General features: G+C 35.2%; 1 protein-coding gene across 2 annotated transcripts in view; it reads left to right on the top strand.

Annotated features, from left to right (window-relative positions):
- PDGFC (platelet derived growth factor C) overlaps positions 1–23,543 on the top strand; it is a 125,199-nt gene that overhangs the window by 78,731 nt on the left and 22,925 nt on the right. For both annotated transcript variants that reach the window (XM_017806029.1, XM_017806030.1), the window contains exon 4: positions 11,835–12,015. In XM_017806029.1, the coding sequence (XP_017661518.1) occupies positions 11,835–12,015 (181 nt within the window). The remainder of the gene's footprint in view (positions 1–11,834; positions 12,016–23,543) is intronic.

Genomic DNA, 23,543 nt, shown 5'->3' with positions numbered 1-23,543 from the left:
TCTGTGACATAATTTTCTAAAGAAACCTTTCTGTATCATATAAGACACAATGATTAACTTGCACCCCGTGGAACTGCCTTTCTTGTAATTACTACAAATCTATATGTTTAGTATGTGGTTTAAAATATGGATGCATGACTGTGACTCTCCAATGCTTCAGTAAAAAGGAGGATAGACATTTTGTTTCTTTTTGGCTGCTTGTTAATTATGGAAGCACCTTGCAACATCAACAGAGCACATGCATGAAAAGATAGTGTCAGCATAATTTTATTCTAGACAGAAGAAATTCCACCCCACACCCTGATCCCCAGCAAAGAAAAAGAAGTCTTTTTTTTGTTTTGCCTTGAGTGCATTATAGAGTCAATGTTGATATATATGTGAAGAACATACTAATATCAAACATAGATTCGCGAAACAAATTTAACTTTCCACATAAAGTAAGTATTAATTCTGGGGTTTTTGAGGGCAACAAGTTCTTTATCAAGGTCTAGTTCTCAACAAAATTGTTTTCTGGACACAACTGATGGGCTGTCTTTAGTGTTGGACAGTGTTAAATGCTTCTCATGTACTGTGATTACAGAGGGTGAAGTTATCTCTTGGATAAGTACAAAGTTCAAGTTGGCTCTGAATAACTGGAGAAAGACCTTTAAATGAACTCTGTATTTAAAGTGGAATTGGTGCAGACAATGTTCATGGTGACTCATGTTGCTAAGTAGCTGGGCTGCTGGGATTTTAACTGCTTCCCCAAACACTTCTGAAGATGAAGGGATTGCTGCTGCCACCTTTATTTGAGAATTCAGAAAACAGTAAGTTTCCAAAAATTCTAAAGCTTCAAATTGGGAAAAAAATCCCCAAAACATTCAGAACTAAAACCCACAGAATCTTGACAGCAGAGATTAGTGTTGTAGTAAGACTAATCCTTAAAACTCTTTTCTTACAGCTGTTGCCTTAGAATTTCAGTTGTTCAATTTTAGACACCTGGGTTTTTTTTATGAGATGCTGCACATATGGGCCCACTAGGCTCTGTTTAGGTGACTATACATATCAGTGATACTAAAATGTCTCATAATTGGCTATAACTTCTTCAGCTAAAATGAAATCATATCTAAAGTTAAAATTCATTATAGCTCTGTTCTGTGAGTCAGATACATTTGAAGAGGAATGATTCATTAATATATGGGATTATAAAAGCCCTATGAATGCTCATTCCTTAATACACAATATTTACTTTTTTCTGGACACATAAATTACTTGCTAATGATTTTTATTCAAAGTCTGAAAGGGGGACATATCATTTAAATAGTTGGAATGAGTTCTAGCGTTCAAGTGCCTTAGTTTAATTCAAATACTGATAGGAAAGAATTAATATGATATAGCTGATTTAATCAGAAGTCCTTTGTATCAGTGGCACGAAGGTGGCATTTTAGGAGTGGTATGTAGAAAATGCCATAAAACTTGTTTAAGGCAGCTGTTAATTTCTTCTGATGTTTGTGGAGTGCTTTTTCATTTTTTTTGTTTTGATTTTTGATTGCTCAATCCATTTCCAAGATAACTGAAAAGTGGTACCAGTACAAGAAAGGTCCAAATACTGAATGGATTTAAATAGAGTATGAGAGTGGGGATGGGGATCAAAGTTTTTAAGAAGTCAGATTGATTTAGGACCAGAGTCCTTCGATTATCTAAAAAATGTTCTTTTGTATATAAAGAAAAAAGTTTAATACTACAAAGGTTAATTTTTTCATGTGAGTTGAAATATAACAGTATTATTTCAATTTAATGAATTGCAAAAGAATCCAATAGTCTTATGCTTCCTGCTTTTTTAATGTTTTGAAGAAAAAAATGAGTGGGGTCTTTTGCATCAAAAGAAATACCTTGATCCGTTTCTTTTCTATTCTGACTTCATTGAACAAAATTATGGGGCTTTTTTGTTTGGTTTGTTTTTATTTTTTCTCTTAAAGAAGGCTCTTTCTTTTGGATATAACATGATTCCTGAAAAAAATTACTCTTTCATTGCCAAGTAATTCAAACACTAACTCATCTTTTAGCTGGTCCCATCCTGTTGGTTTAGTTGCTGTCCACTGTTCACACTGTGGCACAGGTGTGTACTTTATCCAGTATACACATTCTTTTGGGTTCTCTATTGCTTATTAAAAGTTGCTTAATACCATTCTCATGATAAGAGTTTTGTAAATGTGGCAAAGCAGATATCACAGGCAATAAAAGAAGATAAAAAACAAATCAGAAAACTGAAGAGTAGTAAGGTTATGACTGCAACACACATTTCTTAAGCTTCAGAAAGAGTAAACTGTGCTGCAGAAAGGGCTTATAGCTGCAAAATTGTATTCTCTATGCAAATCAGAATGCAACATAAAGGGAAAGTGAGGGAGATGCTTCTCTGAGCGGAATGGGAGGACAGCATAGCATAGATGGATGTGATCAGGAGGACATACTGCACAAACTTAGAGATTGCATTCTTGTCCACCCACTTTTCCCTCCTTTATAGTAAATCGAGCATTCATTTTTATTATACGCTGTTGCTAGAGGACACTGTCATAGATATTATTTTGCAAGTAATTTGAAACCTATTTTCACAGCCCAGATGAGTGTTTGGAGAGAGATTGCTGATGAGTGGGCAGTTGACATAATCCCTTACGCCTTTTTCACACCAGAGACTACAGTCATTGACTCAAAAAACATTTTAGGCTCCTTAAAATTACTTCCTGGTCCTTTCAGTCTCAAGTAAGCTGTTTGAATAAAGTAAACTGTGTCCCCAGTATCAAAATATTTTTGTAAATGGTCCTAATCCTAATTTATTGCTTCTAAAATTGTTTCATGTTACTGTAGTTGGCTGTGTTTCTAGTGGTGGAGACTGAAGTTATTTTCTTTGAATGTGAGTGTGGAGCTGCTGGGTATTGCTTCTGTCTAGGGTGCTATGGGAACAGTTATTGATGGAGTTCCCCTGGTCCCACGCCACCACTTATTAAAATATAGAAGTAAATGTCTACTTTGAGAGGGCAGAAAAACATACTGTGAGCCATAACCACCTGAGCAGGGACATAGACAGATTCCAAAGCCACCTGTAGTTTCTGGTGTGGCTCACTTAAGTCCTGATGTCAAAAGAAATGCAAGCTGCAGAGGCGGGCCCAGCAACATAATCTAAAGTTACCTCATGTAGTGTCTAAGTATGCCAGTTTAAACATAGCACACACTCCCTTCCTGATGTTTTCTGATTACTGAAACTCTAAGTACAGTTAAGATTACAGAATCACCGTCAGGTATATAAGCAGGATTAAACAAGAATAGCAGGCATTCCAGCTATCCTGTTCCTAGATGGATAATGTGTTTCTTCACCTGTTATGCCTATTTTCTTTTTTATCTTCCTCCACTTGTCCCCTTCCTTTTCTCTCTCCCTCTCACTAGATGCCACTTGAAGTGTTATCATCAACATTTTAACAAAGTATGTTACTCACATGCAATTGTAGTTAGACTGCATTACCAGCAAAGTTTGCAGTCAGACAAGTCAGTAACAGTCCTGTCTTGCACTCCATGCTGCTCCATTGGGATAAAGTAGAAGTGAAATGTAATGCAATTTACATTAATCTGTTCTCAGATGATCATCAGGGTATTTGAGAAGATGCATGTACATGAGAAACTGCTAAAAGAAAGACTCATTATTATAAAAAGTTTAAATGGTCATGTTGGAGTTTCCTGGGGGTTTTATGAGGTAAAATAAATAAATAATCTCCTTTTCTGACAGTAGCATGTGAAAAGGGAGACTGATAAACTAACCCCAATTATTAAGTATCTCTTCAGACTAGTCTTTGATTCATATGCTGTGTCTGGATTAAAAATAGGTTTGCATAATTTCATGACCATCAATTTATAACTAGTTAAACTGAAGTGAGAAGAAACTTCTTACACTCCTTAGGTGAAAACTGATCTCCTGCTAGGATTAGGAACACATTTTTTTTCTGTCTCATGCAGTGTTATAAAACTGCTCGGTTACATTATAGGGATTTTTCACTTTCTGTTTGAGTAGCAATTATTAGCCTTTCCTGAAGCAGAATATTGGACTTCATGACAACTGGTCTGTCCTGGCTTGATAAATCCTGTGTGCTAGTGTAGTTGCCAAGAGACCAAATGTTATTGTATTGCTGAGCTGAAAAAATAAAGGTGTTTTTGTTTAAATAAACATAGATAGAGTCCCAGCCTCCACTGAAGTAGGATGGAGGGAGGGAAAGGGAAGAGGGGAAACTTGACCAGATGTGTAATGGGTGATCTAACCTCAGAGAGTGCTTGAGGGGAAGGGCTGCTGCCTGCAATGCCCTGGGTGAATCTTCTCATTGTTGAAAATGCTGCTTATGCCCCTTATGATCCATCTCCCCCAAGAAAAAAGAAATATGCTTTTGAATATCATTAGAAAATTGCTTAGCCAATATTTTTCACATCATTGACTGGAGACATTGCTACATTCCAGGATTTATCTCCTGGAATATCTTGGATCGTGCATAAAGAAAAAATTACAATTACATAAATAAATAAATATTTCAAATGCTGCTTGGAAAACAATGGTAAAAAATGTGATTATGGATTCACAGGAGCTGGAACAGATACATTGACCACTGTGAACAGTGTGAGGAGAGGAAAATATTTTACACTGGGTTAGAAAGAACGCTTTACAGCCTTCGCTGTTAATGTGAACTCTAAGGTCCATTAGTGTTTTTGATTTTCTACAAAATGTTTATCTGTACAGTAGGAACATGTGGTTTATTATGATTGCTGTAATTCTCAAGATAAAATATACCAGACTTTACAGAGGAGTGCTGGCAAAAAGTTGGTAAGGCATTTAGTTCTCCAAAATTTGGAGTGAGTAGTCCTGTACAGTGTAGGATACTTACTGAACTGATTCAACTGTCTGAGAACAGCTGCATCTTTATGAAGACAAAAGTGCTTTGGAAAGTATAGTGTCTAGTGCAGCAGGACCCTGAACTCTGGTGATCATTTCCACATGGTGTTGTATTGTAAGTACATAATAATAATAACAAATTATAAAAGTAATACTTTGCGGGGCAGATGACAACGACAAAGAATAGGAGTGCTACTGTGCAGAGTAGTAAGAATGTTCTTATATATTCTTATACTATTTCTGTTATGTGTTATTATTTAAATTCATAACTTCTGCAGAATAATGAAGAAATCTGTGGTCCACACATGCAGTCAGTAGCACAAAGTTGCAGGTGAAGAGAAATTGCAGGTGAAACAGTACAAGAAAATGTTTCATGTAGATGTTACCCATTTTTCGGTCCTTGAAAAATAGCCTTTCCAAGTAACTTCTAATTTTGAGGAAAATCTTTTTTATTCACTGTATTTTATATGGCTACAAGAGAATCTGTAAAAAGGATACTAATAAGGTAAGTGTAGCATAGTAATTGTGAGTGATGGAAACTCTTGGAGCCTTCATCTCCACAGAAATTCATCCTTTGTATTTTAAGATGAAGGCCAAGGTAATGAATGGACTGTGATATCATTTGTAGGCTGATTCATATGTGTTAGTACATTTTTCCAAGCTTTCCAATTTTCCCAAATTCATCTTTGACATATAATAATAGTAATGATGGTATGAAATTTCATGCACTTCTTTGATTTGTGTATCTCTTCTATTTATAACATGTCATTTTTGGACCAAACTTAATCCTTATTTTAAAAGAACTAAACATATTTCTTATTCTCACTGGCATTGGGGAGAATACTGTTGTTCTGTGATACAAAGAACATAGGTTCTTTGTGGCTTCTAAGAAATTTGACAATTGATCTTTTAAAAGGAAGAGTTTGGGAAACCATCTTCTTTCCTTCTTACCTCCACTTCTGATCTGCAGGATTATAGTGTCTCTTTCTATAAGATTCTTGTTCAAGTGCTTGAAATGATGTATCAGTACAAGTTACACCAGTATAAACTGGTTCATAACAGAGGCTATACAGGACTGCATTATATGATTCTGTGTTCCTGAAAATACTTGTGCTTAATACATATCAGGAGTTTAATATATGCTTAAGTAATTGCAGCCTTGCTGTCTGAATATAAAATTGTTTTGTTTTAAAACCTGAGTTACATTTACCAATGTATCTAATTTACAAATTCTCATTCTTGTGTAAAAGTTAATGTTTCTTCCTCCCCACAAGGCAGATGTTACTTTCAGAACTATGGGATATGCATATGCTTAAGGTGGAGATACTTAAGTGTTTACCAGTGCACCTAGACACCAGGCATGATGATTTCTTTCCTAGAGGTGTTTGTGTGCCAATTTCGTAGTCATCGGGGAAAGCCTATGTTTTGAGCAATATGCAGTTTATCAATGGGCGCTGAAAAACTTCTGACACAAATGAGAGTTTTGGAGAGAAGTGTGAAGAGACAAATTTCTTTGAGTTTCTTATTTTTACATGCAGTGCTTTGACTCTAGTTCACCAAGGCACAAAAGCTGCTTTGCAAAATGTATATGTCTCATCTTCACGTGATACCTCCACTTTTTAACAGATCCACAGAAAATGGAAATATGTGTTTTGGTAGACTGGAGAGTGGTAATGCAGTAGATACTTTCTCCAAATCAAGCAATGAGTGCACCCTTTTCATGAAAAGTGTTCAAATGTTTGAAGAGTAGAGTTTGTGGGTTTGAACTCGGTCTTGTTTTGCAGTTTTGAAAGTGTATATCTATGATCAAAGTACCTTAACAGTGAATCAAGGGGAAGAGAATTGAAATCTGAGGATTAAACTTTTTTTTTTGTCTCATGTATCCTAAATAACAAGGTAGAAATACAGAGAGAGTTGTGCGGTTGTGTTAGAAGCCTTAGGCTGTTAACAATCACTAAGAGGAAAGATTAAGTAGAGAGAACCATGGCAACCATCTAACATTTGTGAATGAATCTGTGTTTCCATAAAGGAGTTCCTAATGTACAGTACTGTATATTCTAAAATAGATGTATTCAAAGTAGGTTGGCGCAGAAACTACAATCCATATTTGGTGAATGGCAGTTAGAAATATTCTCTGTTTATACCTTGAGTATCTTTATTTCATGGAAAATGTAGACATGGCAGGATACTTGGGCTTTTATGCTCATTTGCTCTATTGGCTGGAAGTGATGTCTACTGCTGGAAGTGATGTTTGTGCATAATTAAAGATCATTTTCTGAGTACAAAAAGCTGACCTCATCAGTTATTTATTTGGATTATATCTGGATTTACTGTTTCTTTCCAGTGACTGTTACGGCACAGTGTGTGTAATATCAGCAAACATAAGAAATTACTGTGGAAATTTATTTCATATCATGTGAAATCACTGCTGTGCTGCTCCATCATTTTTTCTGTTTTACGTTAAAACATCAATCATGACGGAAAAGGTAGAATGTAACTCTTTTCTCAATCTTTGGATGATCTTAATGATATCCAAAGGAGTTTCATGTTATAGAGGAAGGCACTGCCAAATCTTTCTAAAGAGGGTGAGTTCTATGGGTAAATTGCCCATTTTGGGCACTGGAGTCAAATGACTGTGGGTAACTTTGTTCAAAAATCCATATTAGAAAGACAAAATCCAGAGGGAACATTTTAAATATTTAAAATTTTATATTGGCTAGTTTTTGAAAAAATGTTTTCTTCCAATATCCTGACTTTACTGTCACTCAGAGTAGCCGCAGTTAAATAATTCTGATAATGTTGAGCAGAATCATTTTTGTTGAACTTTTGCGCTGTATGGAATATTTTCTGGTGATGTGATGCCCCTGGGCCACCATTTTGGTCAAGGTGCCATCTGTATCATCTGAGGTTTTTTTCTCTGCTGCCTAGCTGGCAAGTGAACTTGTTAATAGGTAACTGTTACAGGTGTGCACTGCAAGTGGTCTGCAATTTCAAGAACCTTGTATCTATTGAACTGAAAAGAGAACTGGGCTGAATGGGCCAATCTTTCCCCCTCCCAGGTTCATGTATATATTCCTGTCTGCCAACAAATACAAAACATTATTATGTAAATTAATGCATTTAAAAGGCAATGGAATAAATGGAACAACTATTCTGAAGCTTGCAAAGTTGGGCAATAGGTGGCTATACTGCCTGACCTGGTGAAAATATTAATGTGAAGGACCATTCTCTTCTCTTAAGGTGAAGACTGTGTAAGGTGTTGCCAGTGCCCTTACAGTTTTGTCTATGTAAACACACAGTTAAGTCAAATGATGGAAACCAAAAATTTTGGTCCATAGGAAATATAAATATTTCAGTAGCAGAAATTATTTCAAATAGAGGTGGAAGAGGGAGAGTAAAGTTTCCTTTAGATTGATGGTGTTAAAAGTCTGATTAGAAAAATATTAAAATTATATTTTCATGATGACAGTTTTTAGTTTTCAAAATTGAAGCTGTCCAAACATAAACCATCTCAGTGGTATTTAACAATTTTTCTGTTGAACTGGCAGGGAACCTTGAATGTTTTAGTCTGCAGTGTGGTGTGTTATGCCAACACCAGGAAAACTGTGGAATTGTATGTCCTTTAAAAAAAGTTGGAACAGAAATATTACCTCATACCATAGAAAACTGTAAAAAATTTTGATAGGGATTGTTACAAACTTCTTATTTCTTAATTTTAAAAAAAAAGACACAAGTTCTTTTCAAAAGGAGAAGGAAAAATAAATTTCACCTTTCCTAAGCTGCTTTAATGGATTTCCTAGATTTTTGTCTGGCACATATCTATATACAGATAGAAAGATCCAATGTCACTGAGATGACAAAATGTTTGATCCCCTGGATTTTTGCTTCTCACATTTATTAATATATTTGTGGAATTCTAGAGGCAGAGGAAAGCCACAAAAAGGTCAGAAAACTTCAAGCCAAGGTAAGCAGCCATCTCCTGTCAGGAGATGCTTAGCAAATGACAGTGCAAACTACAGAAAAAATATATAGAAAGGAGAGGAAAACATACACCCTTGGAAAATACATTTCCTGGTTGGAAAGGCATTGAAGCTTTGAGTTGTGTACATTGCTTCCTTGCTCCTTTCCCATAAATTATCTTTGTTCAGATTATTAATTCAATCCATGTTCCCAGACACCCTAGGCCTTAGGGGAGGGGAATACATGTTCTGCTCCAGGTGTAATGAAAGGCATTGTGGACATCATACCATCAAGGCAAAAGCATCTTTCATCCCAGGAGAGGAGACTGGACTCCCTTGTTGGCATAAATTTTACTTAGTAATATTTGAAAAATATCACAGATACAGTACCAGTGCATTTCTTATTGTCAAAGAGAGTCGTGTTTTCTCCTTCGCATACTGCATAGAAAAGAAAGCCTCTGTGTTTAGTTCATCATGCATTGTAACATTTTTTACTCCATTGCAGTTGGAAAATAGTTTCTCACTTCTTGGTTATTTATCCTAGTTTTCTTGCAATTTGAGCACAGGCTTCTTCTGATGGGGAAATAATTTTCCATAGTTTTGCTATTGTTCCCACTGCTCCTTAGCCCTGTGACACAAAAATGCAAAATTATGCAGCACAATCAGGTAAATGCTAAAGCATCTGAACCACTTTGTTTTGTTACTTTTACAGCAAGTTCAGACTTCAGTCCATGTGCAATGTGAGGAACTTTAGTTGCACAGAAGATTCTTTTGGTAGGCTCCTGTAGTACATTCAGGTAACAGTACAGGTAACTGACAGGAATAGAGTCACTGACTAAAAATGTCATTATCCAAACTGAATCTTAAGCTGAATTTTGTTTGGTCTTTCAGAATACTTATTTCTCTCTAGTTTACTGCTTGACTAAAGGGTCTAGGATTTAAACTGTGGAATTTGAGTTTCTCTTTTACTTTAGGTGTACCAGGAGACAAAAGACTGCAATAAAAAGTACTACAAGTTAGGTAGAAGAACTATGCCTGACCCTCCTGACATCTTAAAGCTCAGTCAATAAATATTAGGTTAATTCACTCTTTAAAAAGCAGAAAAGTAGATAATTATTTCTTATTCTTAACTAAAAAAAATTAAAAAGGTTATCAGCTTCATAAGCTGATCTTAAAAAGAAAACAAGCTCAGTGCTCAAAATCAATTTGATAAATGTGTTGAGCCCTGAGGTCTTGGTACGATTAATATACACATTGCCTTTTGTAATAAGTTGTATACCTGATCATAAAGTAAAAACACTGGTGGATCTGTTAAAAGGAATTAGTGCCTGTTTGGGGGGAAAAAAGATAATGATAAAGTAATTAGTATCATGAGTTCAACAAAGATTTAAAACTGTGGTACATGGCAATAATGGATTTTGAACGCAGTTAATGAGCATATTCATTGCATTCATTTTTAATTAAGTGGAAAAAATATTGGTCCTTTAAATGGAGATAATAAATGTGCAAATCAGTCTTGCACAAACATGCAACACAAGAATTTATTGCTTGCTGTCTAACTAGGGAACTGGGAATCATTATAAAGATTAGATATACTGAAAAAAAATACAGAAAAAACTTTAGTAGAAAATGTTTATGAGGTAATAATTTTCACATTAAATATTGTTTGGCATATTTGGTAGAGTGCGTGTGTGTGTGTGTGTTTTAAAATGTGAGCATTTGTCATCATCAGAGGTAGGACTGTTTGTACCCTTGAAAAGGACTCTGGTATTTATGAATTTAGATTTATGTGAGATGTATTTAGTATATAACTGCACATGCAAGAGAACATAAAAATACCAGAAACCTTGAAACAAACACACACTCGAAGGTGTGTTATGCTTGTACTTAGGATACAAATTGTGGTTTAAAAGTAACAGGTTGGCTCAAGAAGCTGTAGCTGTGAACATCGAAGTGTTTGCCCTGCTTTAACCAGCACACACACACCTTCCCAAACCATTGGGCTGTGCTGCCACTGGGGCTCTGGGGGTTTCAAGCTGAAGTAGGGAAAATCCAGCTGAAATGCTTGGTGTTTATTCTGTCAGTAGACAGCTGGGGAACTGACATGAAACAGGTTAAAACACAAACCAGAGGAACCTTCTAGAGCAGTGGCTTTCATTGTTTTTATGACTTGGGAATCCCCTAAAAATTTCCAGTGAAAATGAGGACCTCTATGCCATACTGAGGGTTATTGATGATTGACTGGCATTTCTTGGTTACCTTTCATGGGTCTAGTTGAAGTTGTTCACAGACCCCCAGGGATACTCAGACCACATGTTAAGAACAATGAAACTAAATCAAACTTACTGTTTCATTCTCTCAGAGTTCCCAATCCATATCTGTCTTGTCAATATTACCAAAATACCAAGTTCCTTCTGACACACAGTTAGGTCTTAGTCTTTGCTCAACAAATGTCTCATTGGGTTATGGATAAACTTCTTCCAAGTTTCCCTAAGCCACCTTAACCCTTAGGAACTTTTTCACCATTGGTATTATAGGAGAGCAAGTTTTCTGTACCAAAAAACCCCTGAACTGTCACTGATGGCAGCAGTATGCTGCTAGTGATACTGCAGTATGAATTACTGTGCCACACTTAGGCGATTTTGGTCTTTTTCTTTCTCTGACTTTATTCTGCTCTATCCCACATGTGGTAATTGTTCCTTTCTGTAAAAGGAACAAACAAAACCATACACAGGGGGCTCTTCAAAATGCTAACTCTGCTTTTATTTTTTTAACCTCACTGCATGATTTTATTATGTGTATGTAAGTCAGTAGCAACTTTGGAGCTAAGTTTAAAATATCCAGCTTTGGCAACATACTTTTAGCATTTAAAAAAAGATTTGCAAACTGCTAAGTCAGTTTATTGTTAAAACATGAAGCTTATAGAATTTTTGTCAGTAAATAAACACTCTATTTTCTTTTCTGTTCAGGTATGACTTTGTAGAAGTTGAAGAGCCTAGTGATGGCACTGTTTTAGGGCGCTGGTGTGGTTCCAGTACTGTGCCAAGCAGACAAATCTCCAAAGGAAACCAGATCAGAATAAGATTTGTGTCTGATGAATACTTTCCTTCTGAACCTGGATTCTGCATCCATTATACACTTCTTATGCCAGTAAGTAACATGTTTCAGACTGGATCATTTCAGGAAACAAAATCTTTGAAGTGGTTAAGAGTAATTACTGTTTATTTCATAATAATAATAATAATAATAATAACAATAATGTGCAATCTGTCTTCCTGAATTGTACATTTTATTTTTGTTTTTTTAACTGAGTGTTCTTGTGGTTCTTCTTGGATGGCTTTGGACTTGGAAGTTGTGGGCTCAGTTGTTTGTCTGGAAACTTCAATAAAATGTTTGCATTCCTAATACTGTACTGTGGAAAAAAATAATTCTAGCTTTGAGAAACAGAAAAATCAGAATACAAATCAGCACTGTGATGTTGAAAGAGCATTGGGAAGTTACAAAAAAAGACTGAAGAAATTAATGTTTTTATTAGTCAGCTGCTATTAGACATACACAGCCAAATGATTACACTTAGTTCCAAAACAGGAGGGTTCTTACGCCTCTGGGTAGTTTTATTATAGTGACAAAGCAGACAATGCGTAATACTCAGTTTTCATTGTGTTTTCCATGGAAACTGTACTCTAGACTTCTCTTGAAAGTTGCTTAAAGCAACAGGTAGTAAACACTATTCATTGTCTAAAATGTGGCTAATTTCACTGTCAACAGATTTCTGGTACTTTTTTTCACCAAATGAAAGATCTGTGATAGTAAAAAAAAAGATTATAGATTTTTAAGGATGAGATAATTTTTTGAAACATTAGAATGGAGGAAAACAGGAGTTGACTTGTTTTAGAGTAGGTGTTCCATATTTAAAGACAATAAGGAGTACTTATTGTTAAATTCCTCATAATTCACTTTGAATCTCCTAAGTAGTTTTGTGGTCTGTGGTATTTGGTTGGTGGAAAATATCTGCAAGCTCAATAAAAAATTGATCAAGAGAATTCATGTTGTAACCCCACTGACATGTGCTTCACTCAGTATGAATTTTGCTTGCTTTATTTTTTTGCCATTTTTGCTTCTTCTCCCTATTTGCAAAATTTCAGTTATTGTGAAGAAGCAAAGAACCCATACCATGAATCCCATGAATCTTCTCAACAGTACATAATCTTCTACTTAATATATTTAGCATACTTATGATGATGTCAGTGTAGTGTAGTTGGGTGTTTATATATATATTTATTTATGTTGTTTTCTATTGTTTTCCTATAAACATTTTAAAATATTTTTGCCTAACTAAGAACTCCCCTAAAGTGATCAAAGGTTTGATCAGCATATTTGCATCTTTTGTGAGTTAGACCCTTTTGTTGGTAGAATATTATGACCTGATAATGGGTGAATTTTAAAATTAAATAAAATGTCAGTCTCCAAACTAACTTGAAATAAGGCCAGGTTTAAACTTTCATACACCCAAGGGCAGAATGAAATAAGTATGTTTACTTTTAGAAAATAGTAGAAGAAAATCACCAAATACATATGTTTGTGGGGCTGGTGCCAAATTTCATTGTCACGGCTCTAGTATTACATCCTACCTGCTACATACCTATCTCCTATCTTACTTATATATGATTCAACTTCTGTGGAATTGATTAAATGAAGGCACCTGAAAATACCGGAGTGTATGTATAATTATTTTTATGCCATGATGTACAAATGGACTGAGTTTATTCCTTAATATTTGATGGCGAAAACTGGTTATAAAGTTTAAATTATCATCACTGGCACAACGATGGTTTAATGTTTGAAATATTTAAATCACTTATTCAACAGACAAAAACAGAGCTGACATCATAAGATGCATTTTTTGTTCCTCGTTTCATTCCACTAAGAAAGCACATATAGCATAAGAAGAATACATGCAAACTGTTTTAGCAACCAAACATGCTCTCTCTAACATACAGAACAGGCCAGAGCAGCCTGCTTCCTGCCATAAAAATTCAGAATGAGCCCCAAAATGTGTAGTGTAGCAACTGCTTATGGGTTAATTTCTAAATCTCTCTTTAAAAGGGCTGTGATTTTTTTCAACAAAAAAGTATGCCTTAATAAGTCAAGCAGAATGCAATTATACATTTCAGACAGCAGATTGTAAATTTAATCTATACAGTTGAGTTCCAGAATTAAACCTGCTTTTTGTACCTAAAGCAATTGAAAAGTGATGCAAAAAAAAAAAAAAAGTGGTAGTTTGTTTTTTTTTAATAACTGTAATGCTATCTTATCCACTTTTTCAGAAGAAAATAAGATTTACAGCCCCACTCCCAAATGCCCACAAAAAAGATGTCAGCTATAAGAATGAGTGTAAATTTTAAATAATTCTTGCAATATCATAACTGATTCACTTAGAGATTCACTTCAATGAATTGGTTCTAAACAGTTAATTTTTTTCCTCTTTTTTTTGACAAGTGTTGAGGAGGGGGAGATGACTGGTAGACTAGCAATGAGAGATTGTTTGGGGAGAAATGAAGCAAAACTGAAATAAAACAGTGCAAGCTTGTTTCTGTATTTGGAGGCCACCCACAGAGAGGGGCACCGGACACATTTTCAGGTCTTTTAAAGAGCAAGAGAAATGGCTTTGTTTAAATCTGCTGTAATTTATCGTATACATTTTTTCTTTTTTTACTTTGTATATTATATTTCAAACCAACTTTTCACGTAAGTAGGAGGAGAATGGCTACTGCTCTGATTACTTTACTTCTAAGAGTTAGTCACTCTAAGGCACTCACTGCCGTTCCGATGTCACTAGATGTAACATCATTCGCTACAAAGGTTTACTGTGGGATTACAAGACACTGCGTAAAAGCAATGCACATACTGTATACAAGCAGAATACTCCCTGAGAAAAACATTAAGTTTTTCTTTAGATTCTAACTAATTAAACTAATAATTTGAATTTCTTCCATTTTAATTTTTGTACCCTGGCTACATCTAGGACTTTCTATAATTCTGGTCTAAGTCCACTTTTTTTCCTCTGTTCTATAGTTGCAAGTTAATTTTGTCTGCAATACCGTGAAGTGGGAGCAAGTGTTGGAAAATCTTATTCCTATTAAGAAAATGTAGTTTGTGTTATTTCGAAATTATTATGTTTCTTTCAGCACAGCTGTTATTCTCAGTCACTCTTTTCATGCTCTGCCCTGTCACTTAGTCTGCACTTACTGGTGAGCTGCTTTATTCTGGCAGGGCTGCCTAGCAATGGTTCTCAATTTTGACCAGCTATGCATTTATTAAAAGTCATGATTTTGGCAGCACTATGCCACCTAAAGCTTCCTAGAACTTTATTGCAAAAACAATCCATATTTTATTTCTTCTCCCCTTCTTCTCACTTGCCACAGTTATAGCTCTAATCCATATAGTAGCCACATGCAATTGAGGGAAGTCTTATAAACTCTTATAATATATATTTGGGCTTCAGTCTTCCTAGTGACTTGTTTAGTTTAAACTATGTCAGTTACGAGTTTGGCAGAGAAAACTTGATGTAATAAAGTCCATTGTTAGTTGGGGAGCGGGTGAATGGGATACTTGATGCCTGAGGTGCCATTAAGGAATGCATGACTGATTGCCAAAGTAGTTATTAATTATTCAGGGCACTCAGAACAAAGCAGCTCCAGTTAAAGTTGAAGCTGGGGGTGACTGTATTCCCCTTCTTTTTTGGCATATGGCAGCATGTCATTTGTCATCAAAGATCATGCCAAAGATCTTTGCAAAGAGCAGACTTAACCCTCTTCTACACAAGCAAAGATGAAAATCCAAGAAGCTGCTTAAAGACTGACCTGGTTTAAAAACGACTGAGCAGGTGGTTCGGGATTTTGTTGCAGTACCTGAATGGCGACCTGGGGGTCAGTCTAAGAGAGTGTTTTGGTTTGGTTTGAGTTTTTTCCTTTTGATGAAGAGATGTTGTTAGTACTGCTCGCTTTTAACAGTAATGAAGATTAAATAGATATTCTGTCTAGGGCTATATAATATTTGTTGTTTATTTCATCCAAATTGGCTAAACTTTGCTCTTTTAGAATTTAGCAGGTTAATGTTGTTTGCGGAACCTTTTTAATTGAGCTTGTTGATTGAAACAGGCAAAAAAAATTAAATACTAATAGAAACAGTGACACTAATAGAACAGGGAGAGGAAAGCTAATACATTGCCTTCCTTTCCTTTCACAAGTCCACAGATTTCACAGCTATTGAGTGTGTTTCTCGCATGTAGGTGCCAAAGCCCAAGAGATGCTTAACTTTGGCTGTGATAACTAAAAATCCATCCTGAAAGGACATTATTATCTCCTAAACAAAGTTTTTTCTACACTCTCTTAAGAAGTAATCAAGAGGTTTTGGAAATAAAAGGATTTGAGAGTTGTTTAAGCCAAGGTGGTATGAAGAATCAGGAGAGTATATGAGTGTTGTGTAGAGCTTTGCAATGCTACATGAAGTGAAAACTCTTCATATGATGGGAAGGACTCTAAAACAAAACCTTTGTGTTCAGAGTTTCTGCTGATTAGGTACAGTGAAACTTAAGCATAGATAATGGAACAGGCTACTAAAGATGCTCCAGCATGCAAATTCAGTCATTCATTTTCTTCTGTGTGGCAAAAATTCATTTTAAATCAAAGATGTTTTTGAACTAATTTTTACCTTGGAGATTTCATTTTGCTTTAAAGTTGTGCTTAAGGTATTGGATGAGGTAATTTCTTAGATGAGACATCAAATATTACCCCAAAATTCATTTAAAAAAATTACAAAAAGTACAACCCCGAGGATGGCTATTATCTGTGAGACTAAAATGAGCGGGGGCAGTGGGGGGGAGGAGAGGAGCAGGGAAACCTTTGAAGTGAAAGAACCTCTGAAGTAGACTTCCTAATCAAATCATAACATCTTGTTTTCCTGTGACCATGTCTCATTCTGTCACATGGATATCATAAAAAGTTTAAAGATCTGTGTGTGTGAAGCAGAGTTGCAGAAAGGCAGGGTTAGACATGAATCTAGCAAAATTGTGGGCCTGCACAAAAGTCTATGGAAGTGTGTCCTTAACCTCCACAACCTGAGATGTCACTGTGGACTTTCTGAGATTCTGAAAGGAAGAGAGACATTTTGAATCATATTGGTTGTCATTTAGTTCTTAAAAGTAATGAATATATTTATCTGATAGCAAGTTTTGTACTCTGAAGGACGTGGTTCCTTTCCCTTTGGCCAAAATAGAAATGCAGTTTCTCATGAAGTATATGTAGTATGTGCAATTTCTTTTGTATTTTTCTGTGATATTAGTCTTACAGTGGCTCAGGATGAAAATAGTCAGAAATTGTTCCATTGACGGTTTGTGGCACAAAGTAATTTTTTTTCCTCGGATGACAATTTTTTTTACAAATTTATTAAATATTTCACTAAGATTTGAATTCTATGATTTTGGAATTTTATTGTATATCCCACCTACTATCACTGTGGCAAGAGATATAAAAAAAACCCAGCTGATTTTCTTATTTCTGAATAAGTAACATTCATTTCAAAATTAAATCAAATTATGTTAGCTCAAATGTCATACTTCAGTGGAGTTTTTTTTCTGTTCAACAACTTCAGTACAACTTTTCTTCCTGAAAAAATTCAGGAGTGTTCAGTAAATGAGAAACTGATTCTGTTTATGGAACATTCATATAAGTCTTAAAACTGGGGTTTTTTTTGGTTTGTTGGGGGGATTTTGTTTGGTTTTTTTGTTTGGGTTTTTTTGGGTTTTTGTTTTTGTTTTTTTTAAGAAAGTATTGAGGGGCAATCAAAACAAATTATGTGGACAAGAGCTTGTGAAAATTGATTTCCTTTTAGTTGTCAATATCATTATTTACAACTAGATCACTCTGGCAACCTGTTTCAAGCAGAAGTTATTGCCATAAACAAGGGATGGGGTACTGCAACTGTGGAGAAAAAGCAGGCAACCTTTATTGCTTCTTGTCCCAAGTTATGTCTTTGATCGCATGTTAACCCTTTCCTCCCACATGAAACCAGACAGTCGGATGATTCAGTGCAAACAATGTCTAACCACTTTAAATGCCCTAAAAATTGGAAAGGTTAGAAAACATACTGGAAATGTATTTTAAATAAATGAGACAATCTCTTTCCTTCAGTCTCCATGTTACCTAAAGGCTTTCATTAGACTTTCATTTAGTAATAAATGTTTATGTTGTCAGGGACTCTTTTTTAGTATTTGGAAACCTTATTAGTGTGTCTTATAGCATCTTAGCATAGAAGTTTAGGTATACATATTTAACTTGAAAATGAGTATTACTTTTACATAGTCTATAATTTACTTTATAGTACTGTTCTAGTGTAAATTTTAATGTAGTGTGCCCTGCTGTTTTCAAAAAGTCTTCAAGAGCAGTTACGATGGAAGAGTGATTTTTGTCTTGAACAATTTCATAAATCTCTCAGAATGTCATGACTCTGGGAGTGATCTGGCTGGTGTGTGGGCTCTTAACATTTTTTCTGTTTCGGAACAATCTGAAAGAACTATATTTTGCCAAGTGTTGAAAAAACAGAAACAAAAATGTGTACAAATCCAGGAAAGATAGTAATGTGGGAAATCCAATCTGCATTAATGATGCAAGGAGGAGAATACATGATGAAGGTGGACTGGGGTGAATGACCAGCCCTGTGGATTACCACAATGGTACTTTTGTCAGTCAACTTGACTTAATAGGCATTGAAGTTTACACCTCCTAATAAGCAGAGAGTACATCACTAATGAAAATAACTTTAAACCATTACATTTTAATATTGTAGTCATGAGTATATTCTGGGAGCCCTCGTTATGAGAGTGTATCCTTACAGTAAATTACAGTTAAATGTCAAAACTCAAGATTAAAAAATGAGTATGTGTTTTATTGCATTTTGTCTTCAGAGTTTGAAGTACATTTCAGATTGTAAGTTTTTTAGTTGATGAAATGGCAAGCATGCTAACTCAAAAACTTTTTTCAAGTAGTATTTTTTTCATTAATTTCACTCAAGAAGGAGTGGATCTAATCAGAGCAACTACACAGAAGAATTAATGACAGAATTATACTTTCACTCTCTAGCAACAATAAATATTAGCCTAAAATATGTTATTCTCTACTTGTGCCAACTTTAACTGATATTCAAAGAGATTCTCTCTTCCTTCTTACCTCTAAAATGGTTCTGGACGAATGAATACAAATCAGATCAAGCTGATTAGTCTTTATCAGTCAGTAGTACTGCATTAAAGCATTTAATATGTGTTATGTATGCTGGCATGTGAATTTGAAAGTATATTATTCAATAAAGTTAGTGGTAATGGCAAGTTTCTAAGCCTTTCCAGTTGTCTTCCCAGTTTCCCATATGTCAGGCTACTTTGTTTGCTGTGAGACACCTCAAAAAAAAAAAGCTTCCAATGAGTCTATGACTTGAGAAGGATCTATATGTATATAAAAACATGTCACTCTTTAACTGTAAATTCACTGATGCCGTGTAATTGGAGCTATTGGATGGTGCTTCAACAGAAATATTCCACAGTGATGTCCAAATGTTCCTTTAGTCTTTCAAGATTATTCTGTAGTCATGGTTCAAATTTATTTGTTCAAACTTATTTATCATATATGTTCTAAAGAATGCAATATCTCAATTATTTATGTGTAATTTTTTATTCAATCCTTTACTAAATATTTTATAAACTACTTTTCACTTAATATGTTTGATTAAAAAAACCCAAACCACCTCCCCCAACCAAAAAACCAACAGAAACATCCAAACAAAAGAAGTAGCAAAAAGCCCCCACACAAAAATCCCACAAACAAACAAAGCCCCCAAAGAGCGCTCAACACCATTTTCCTCTTCTCCCAAGTTTTTTTAGCAGCCTTTATCTTTTATGTGTTAAGTATTACAGAATCGTCTAGTTGACTATCCCTTTTCCAATTTTCAGGATCAACATTTTTGAGAAAGCAGGCTGATGGCTTCTCTGCAAATTCCAAAGCAAAGTGATTCTGTCCCATTCTCAAAGTAATCCCCTGTGTACTGGCACAGCTCTAGATTTTTTTGTGCTTTCAAATACTGAGACGTTGTGTCTGACATGCTTGCTAGTGGAAAAAAAGGTAAGCAAATGTACATTTAATACTAGGTTTCAGGTAGCACCATAGTTTTCAGTTATGTTGTTTAGGTGCATTTATGCTGTGTCCCTATTCATTATTAGTGTCTTGATCATGCCACAATCCTATCCATTGCCTCCCCCCCTGAAAAACAGGCAGTAAGTCTGGCATGTACTGTGCTAATTTTTCTTCCTATAATTTTGGTAGGAAAAGGGAAAAACAGGAATGAATTGAAAAGTTGGAACAGAAGAGTGCAACTTCTTAAATATTTTTTAATTATTTTACATATGGTAGAGCTCCGATGAGGGCAGCTCCAATATTTGAGATCAAATCAGCTGTGGAGCAGCTTCTGTAGATGACTTATCGCACAGTCTGACTCTACCAGTTGGTAGAAGCAACTCTTTAAATTCAGGAAAAAAATTCTTGACAGAGTAATAACACTGTATAGTAGCTTCAGGGTAAGAGTTTGCTTGTGGGAAGATTAATGTGGGATACTGGTAGTGGTGTTAAGAGAAATCCTTATGTTTCTAAAAAGGGATAGATAATAAGCACTATGGGAATACCAAAATTTGCACCTGTCTTGTGTTTGCACTACCTGGCGTCTGGTGTTACAGATGGGGATTATGAGCTGTCATTTGTTAGCTTCTCACAAGTACTCAAAACTTTTTTAATGATGAGGATGAAAGGTTTGACTGAATAAGCCAGGATTGTTGTTGAAAAGCTTTTGGGTTGGTTTTAATGGGAAAATCTAAATAATCACAAAGCTGTCACATCTGCTCTTAGGCTAGGGTAGTAGAGAAGGAATTCAGGAAGGCTGCTTCCATGTTTGCTCCTGATAGCTGGCTAATGTTGTTGAAGAACTGTAGTTGTATAAAAAAAACAAAATGAAATTAAAAACAAACCTTGCATGTGAAAATGGAGGACAGTTTGTTTGGCAAAAGACATTTCCAGAGGCAGAATGCTCAGGCTGCTTGACTGTTCATTTCACTCTACTTTTGAGCTAAGCAATAAATCACAGGAAGAAGAATTGTAAGGATCATTTTTGAGGAGAAATAAAATGCTGGACTTCATATTGAAAGGAGTGATTTAGTGCATGAAAGACCAGGTTCAAAGGCACTTGAGAGGTGGAGGTGTGAAACCAGATGGCACAGCCTTTCCAAAAAATTTTGCATATAATCCTACAGGCATTTTGAGGTTGGTGGACCCTAATAGCACTTCCCTTTCAGCTGCCAAAGGGTTCCTTGGGGGAGCTCTAATAAGTCTACCCTGACATCACTTACAGCAGCTCTTGAGTCTCATCTGAACGAGTTGGTTAGGAGGCTAGGGGATTTTCAGTGTAGTGGTGTAGATAATGAAACCAATCTGGTGATTTATTGTTCAGTATGTAACTTTGGTGTCTTTTGGTAGCACTTAGTTACCTTTAGAGTTTTTCAGTAGACATCTCTCATTCTAAATGTTTTTCTAACAGTGTGACAAATGTCCTTTAAATAGCGTGACAAATGTCCTTTAATTAGCATGACCATCTTTAAGAAGACAGGTGATGTGTTATGGTAATTTTGTTAGAAATCAGTATCCTCGTGGCTTTGTGAATGGTTGGGATAGTAAATGCAATTTCTGAATCTGAATTTTCAAATGTTTTATTTTCTCTATTTTTCTTACTGCGCCTGCATGTGAATGTTAGAGGCCGCTATTTTTGAAACTTGAAAATCCCTAAAATTTAAAATGTTTTTTTTTTTTTAAATTTTTGCTAACTCTGTGCAACCAACCCTGAACTTCCCTGCTGACTGACATAACCAAAATGATTAGATAGCCAAGGAGAGTAAGATAACTGAGTTGAGCCAAATTATCCAACGCAGTCAGTCATCATCTGTATTTCTTGAGGGGAAAGGATTAAATACCAAATTATTTAACTTTCTAACTGGCAGGGCAGTTAGCCACATATCTGTAGGCTTTTAATATGTAAGCTGTTAATAGGGTTGCCCTTGCTTATCTTCTGAAAATCATTCTGATCTGCTGAACTCTTCTGATTTGTGTAGGCATATTTGTCTTCGAGCTTTTCAATGTGAGATGTTCTGGGTAATGAAAAGTTAATAATAAAATACTTCCTGTTCTTAAGTCATCCTTTTTGGCTTGGAATTCTTGTCTTTTAGTTAAACTAAATTCCGTCATTGATCTCTTCTTGTTTGCGCTCTGTCAATATATATAACTTTAAATACTGTATTTACTTTATTTAATTGCCTTCCTACTTGAGAAAATCATAGGTACCTTTCATGTAGTAAAAAACCCCTTGTGATTGGGTGCCTAAAATAGCAGTGTATCTTTTGATGCAACATAAATGTAGAATTAAGGTTCATAAGAGTGTTTTGAAACTGTTTGCTGGTATAAAACACTTTAGAGTATAGCCCAGCTTTTCACCAAAAATCAAAAATAGATGATCAAGTCAACAGCAACAACAAGTGAAAAATTGTCAGAGGGTTTTTCGTTCCAAATCGTCATTAAGAATAAAAAAAATGAGTTAATTTTACAGCTGGGTATTTACACGGATGAAGACAATATAAATTTTGGAAGCAATTTACTACTTTGCTAACAAAATATTAATAAAAATGTTAGAACTTAATCAACAAGCCTGCACATCTTTGATGCGATAGAAGTGATCAAATTGAATGCCCAATATTTTTCAAATGTGACAGACAGATGAACCTGACCTCGTGCAAAGCCCCACTTCACAAAGGTGAAGCACAAGTGCAGGTCTCTGTGCAACTGTCAACCCCACAGCAACAGTCTGCTCTGCCATAGGAAGCCAACCTGTGCTGGTTACATACAGCAGAGCAATGCTGTATTCCTACTTAAAGTCTAAGAATGCCTTTGAGGTGATGTCATGGTAGAAGAAGAGCAAAGTAAAATCCACTGTTATTTTTGCAAGCTACTAGCACTTATCTCTAGGTAGTTAAGGATTTATTTATACATTTTCTCAGAATTGAGACTAAACAGAAGAGAAATTATCACCTAATAGTTATATGTAACAGCGATAGTAAATAGTGACAGGGTTTTACAGATTTTCATTTAGATAATAGGTACACTACAGGGACCTTTGTGATTATTTTCTGAGACTCTGATTTCTATCCATTTTTTAAAGTAGGCACTCTTTATATTTTGTCGTTTATTGCCTCCTTTTCTATGAACTATGATTCTTGCTAGTGACTAATAATTTAAGAACTGTATTGATTTTAAAAACTACATTCTTTAAATTGGAAAGGAGACTTGTCATGCTGTTAAACAGGGAAAAAAATCATAAAATTTCCTTTATAAAGTTTGATCTTGCATTACCTGAAACTATTTACAAATTATAGGGGAATGTGGGAAATCAATATATTAAAAGCTACCAAAGTGTGAACAGGACCAACTTTTCTGTGCAGGCTGGTTAAAAAAAAAAAAAAAAAAAAAAAAAAAAAAAGAAAAATTAAAAGCTTTTGCCCACCTAAGAATTATTAGGAATAAGAACAGAGTGTCTAGAAA

The sequence above is a fragment of the Lepidothrix coronata genome, unplaced genomic scaffold, assembly GCF_001604755.1.
Source record: "Lepidothrix coronata isolate B3197 unplaced genomic scaffold, Lepidothrix_coronata-1.0 Scaffold13, whole genome shotgun sequence".
Classification (NCBI taxonomy): domain Eukaryota; kingdom Metazoa; phylum Chordata; class Aves; order Passeriformes; family Pipridae; genus Lepidothrix; species Lepidothrix coronata.
Note: the sequence above shows the minus strand (reverse complement) of the source record. Positions and strands in the feature narration are given on the sequence as shown.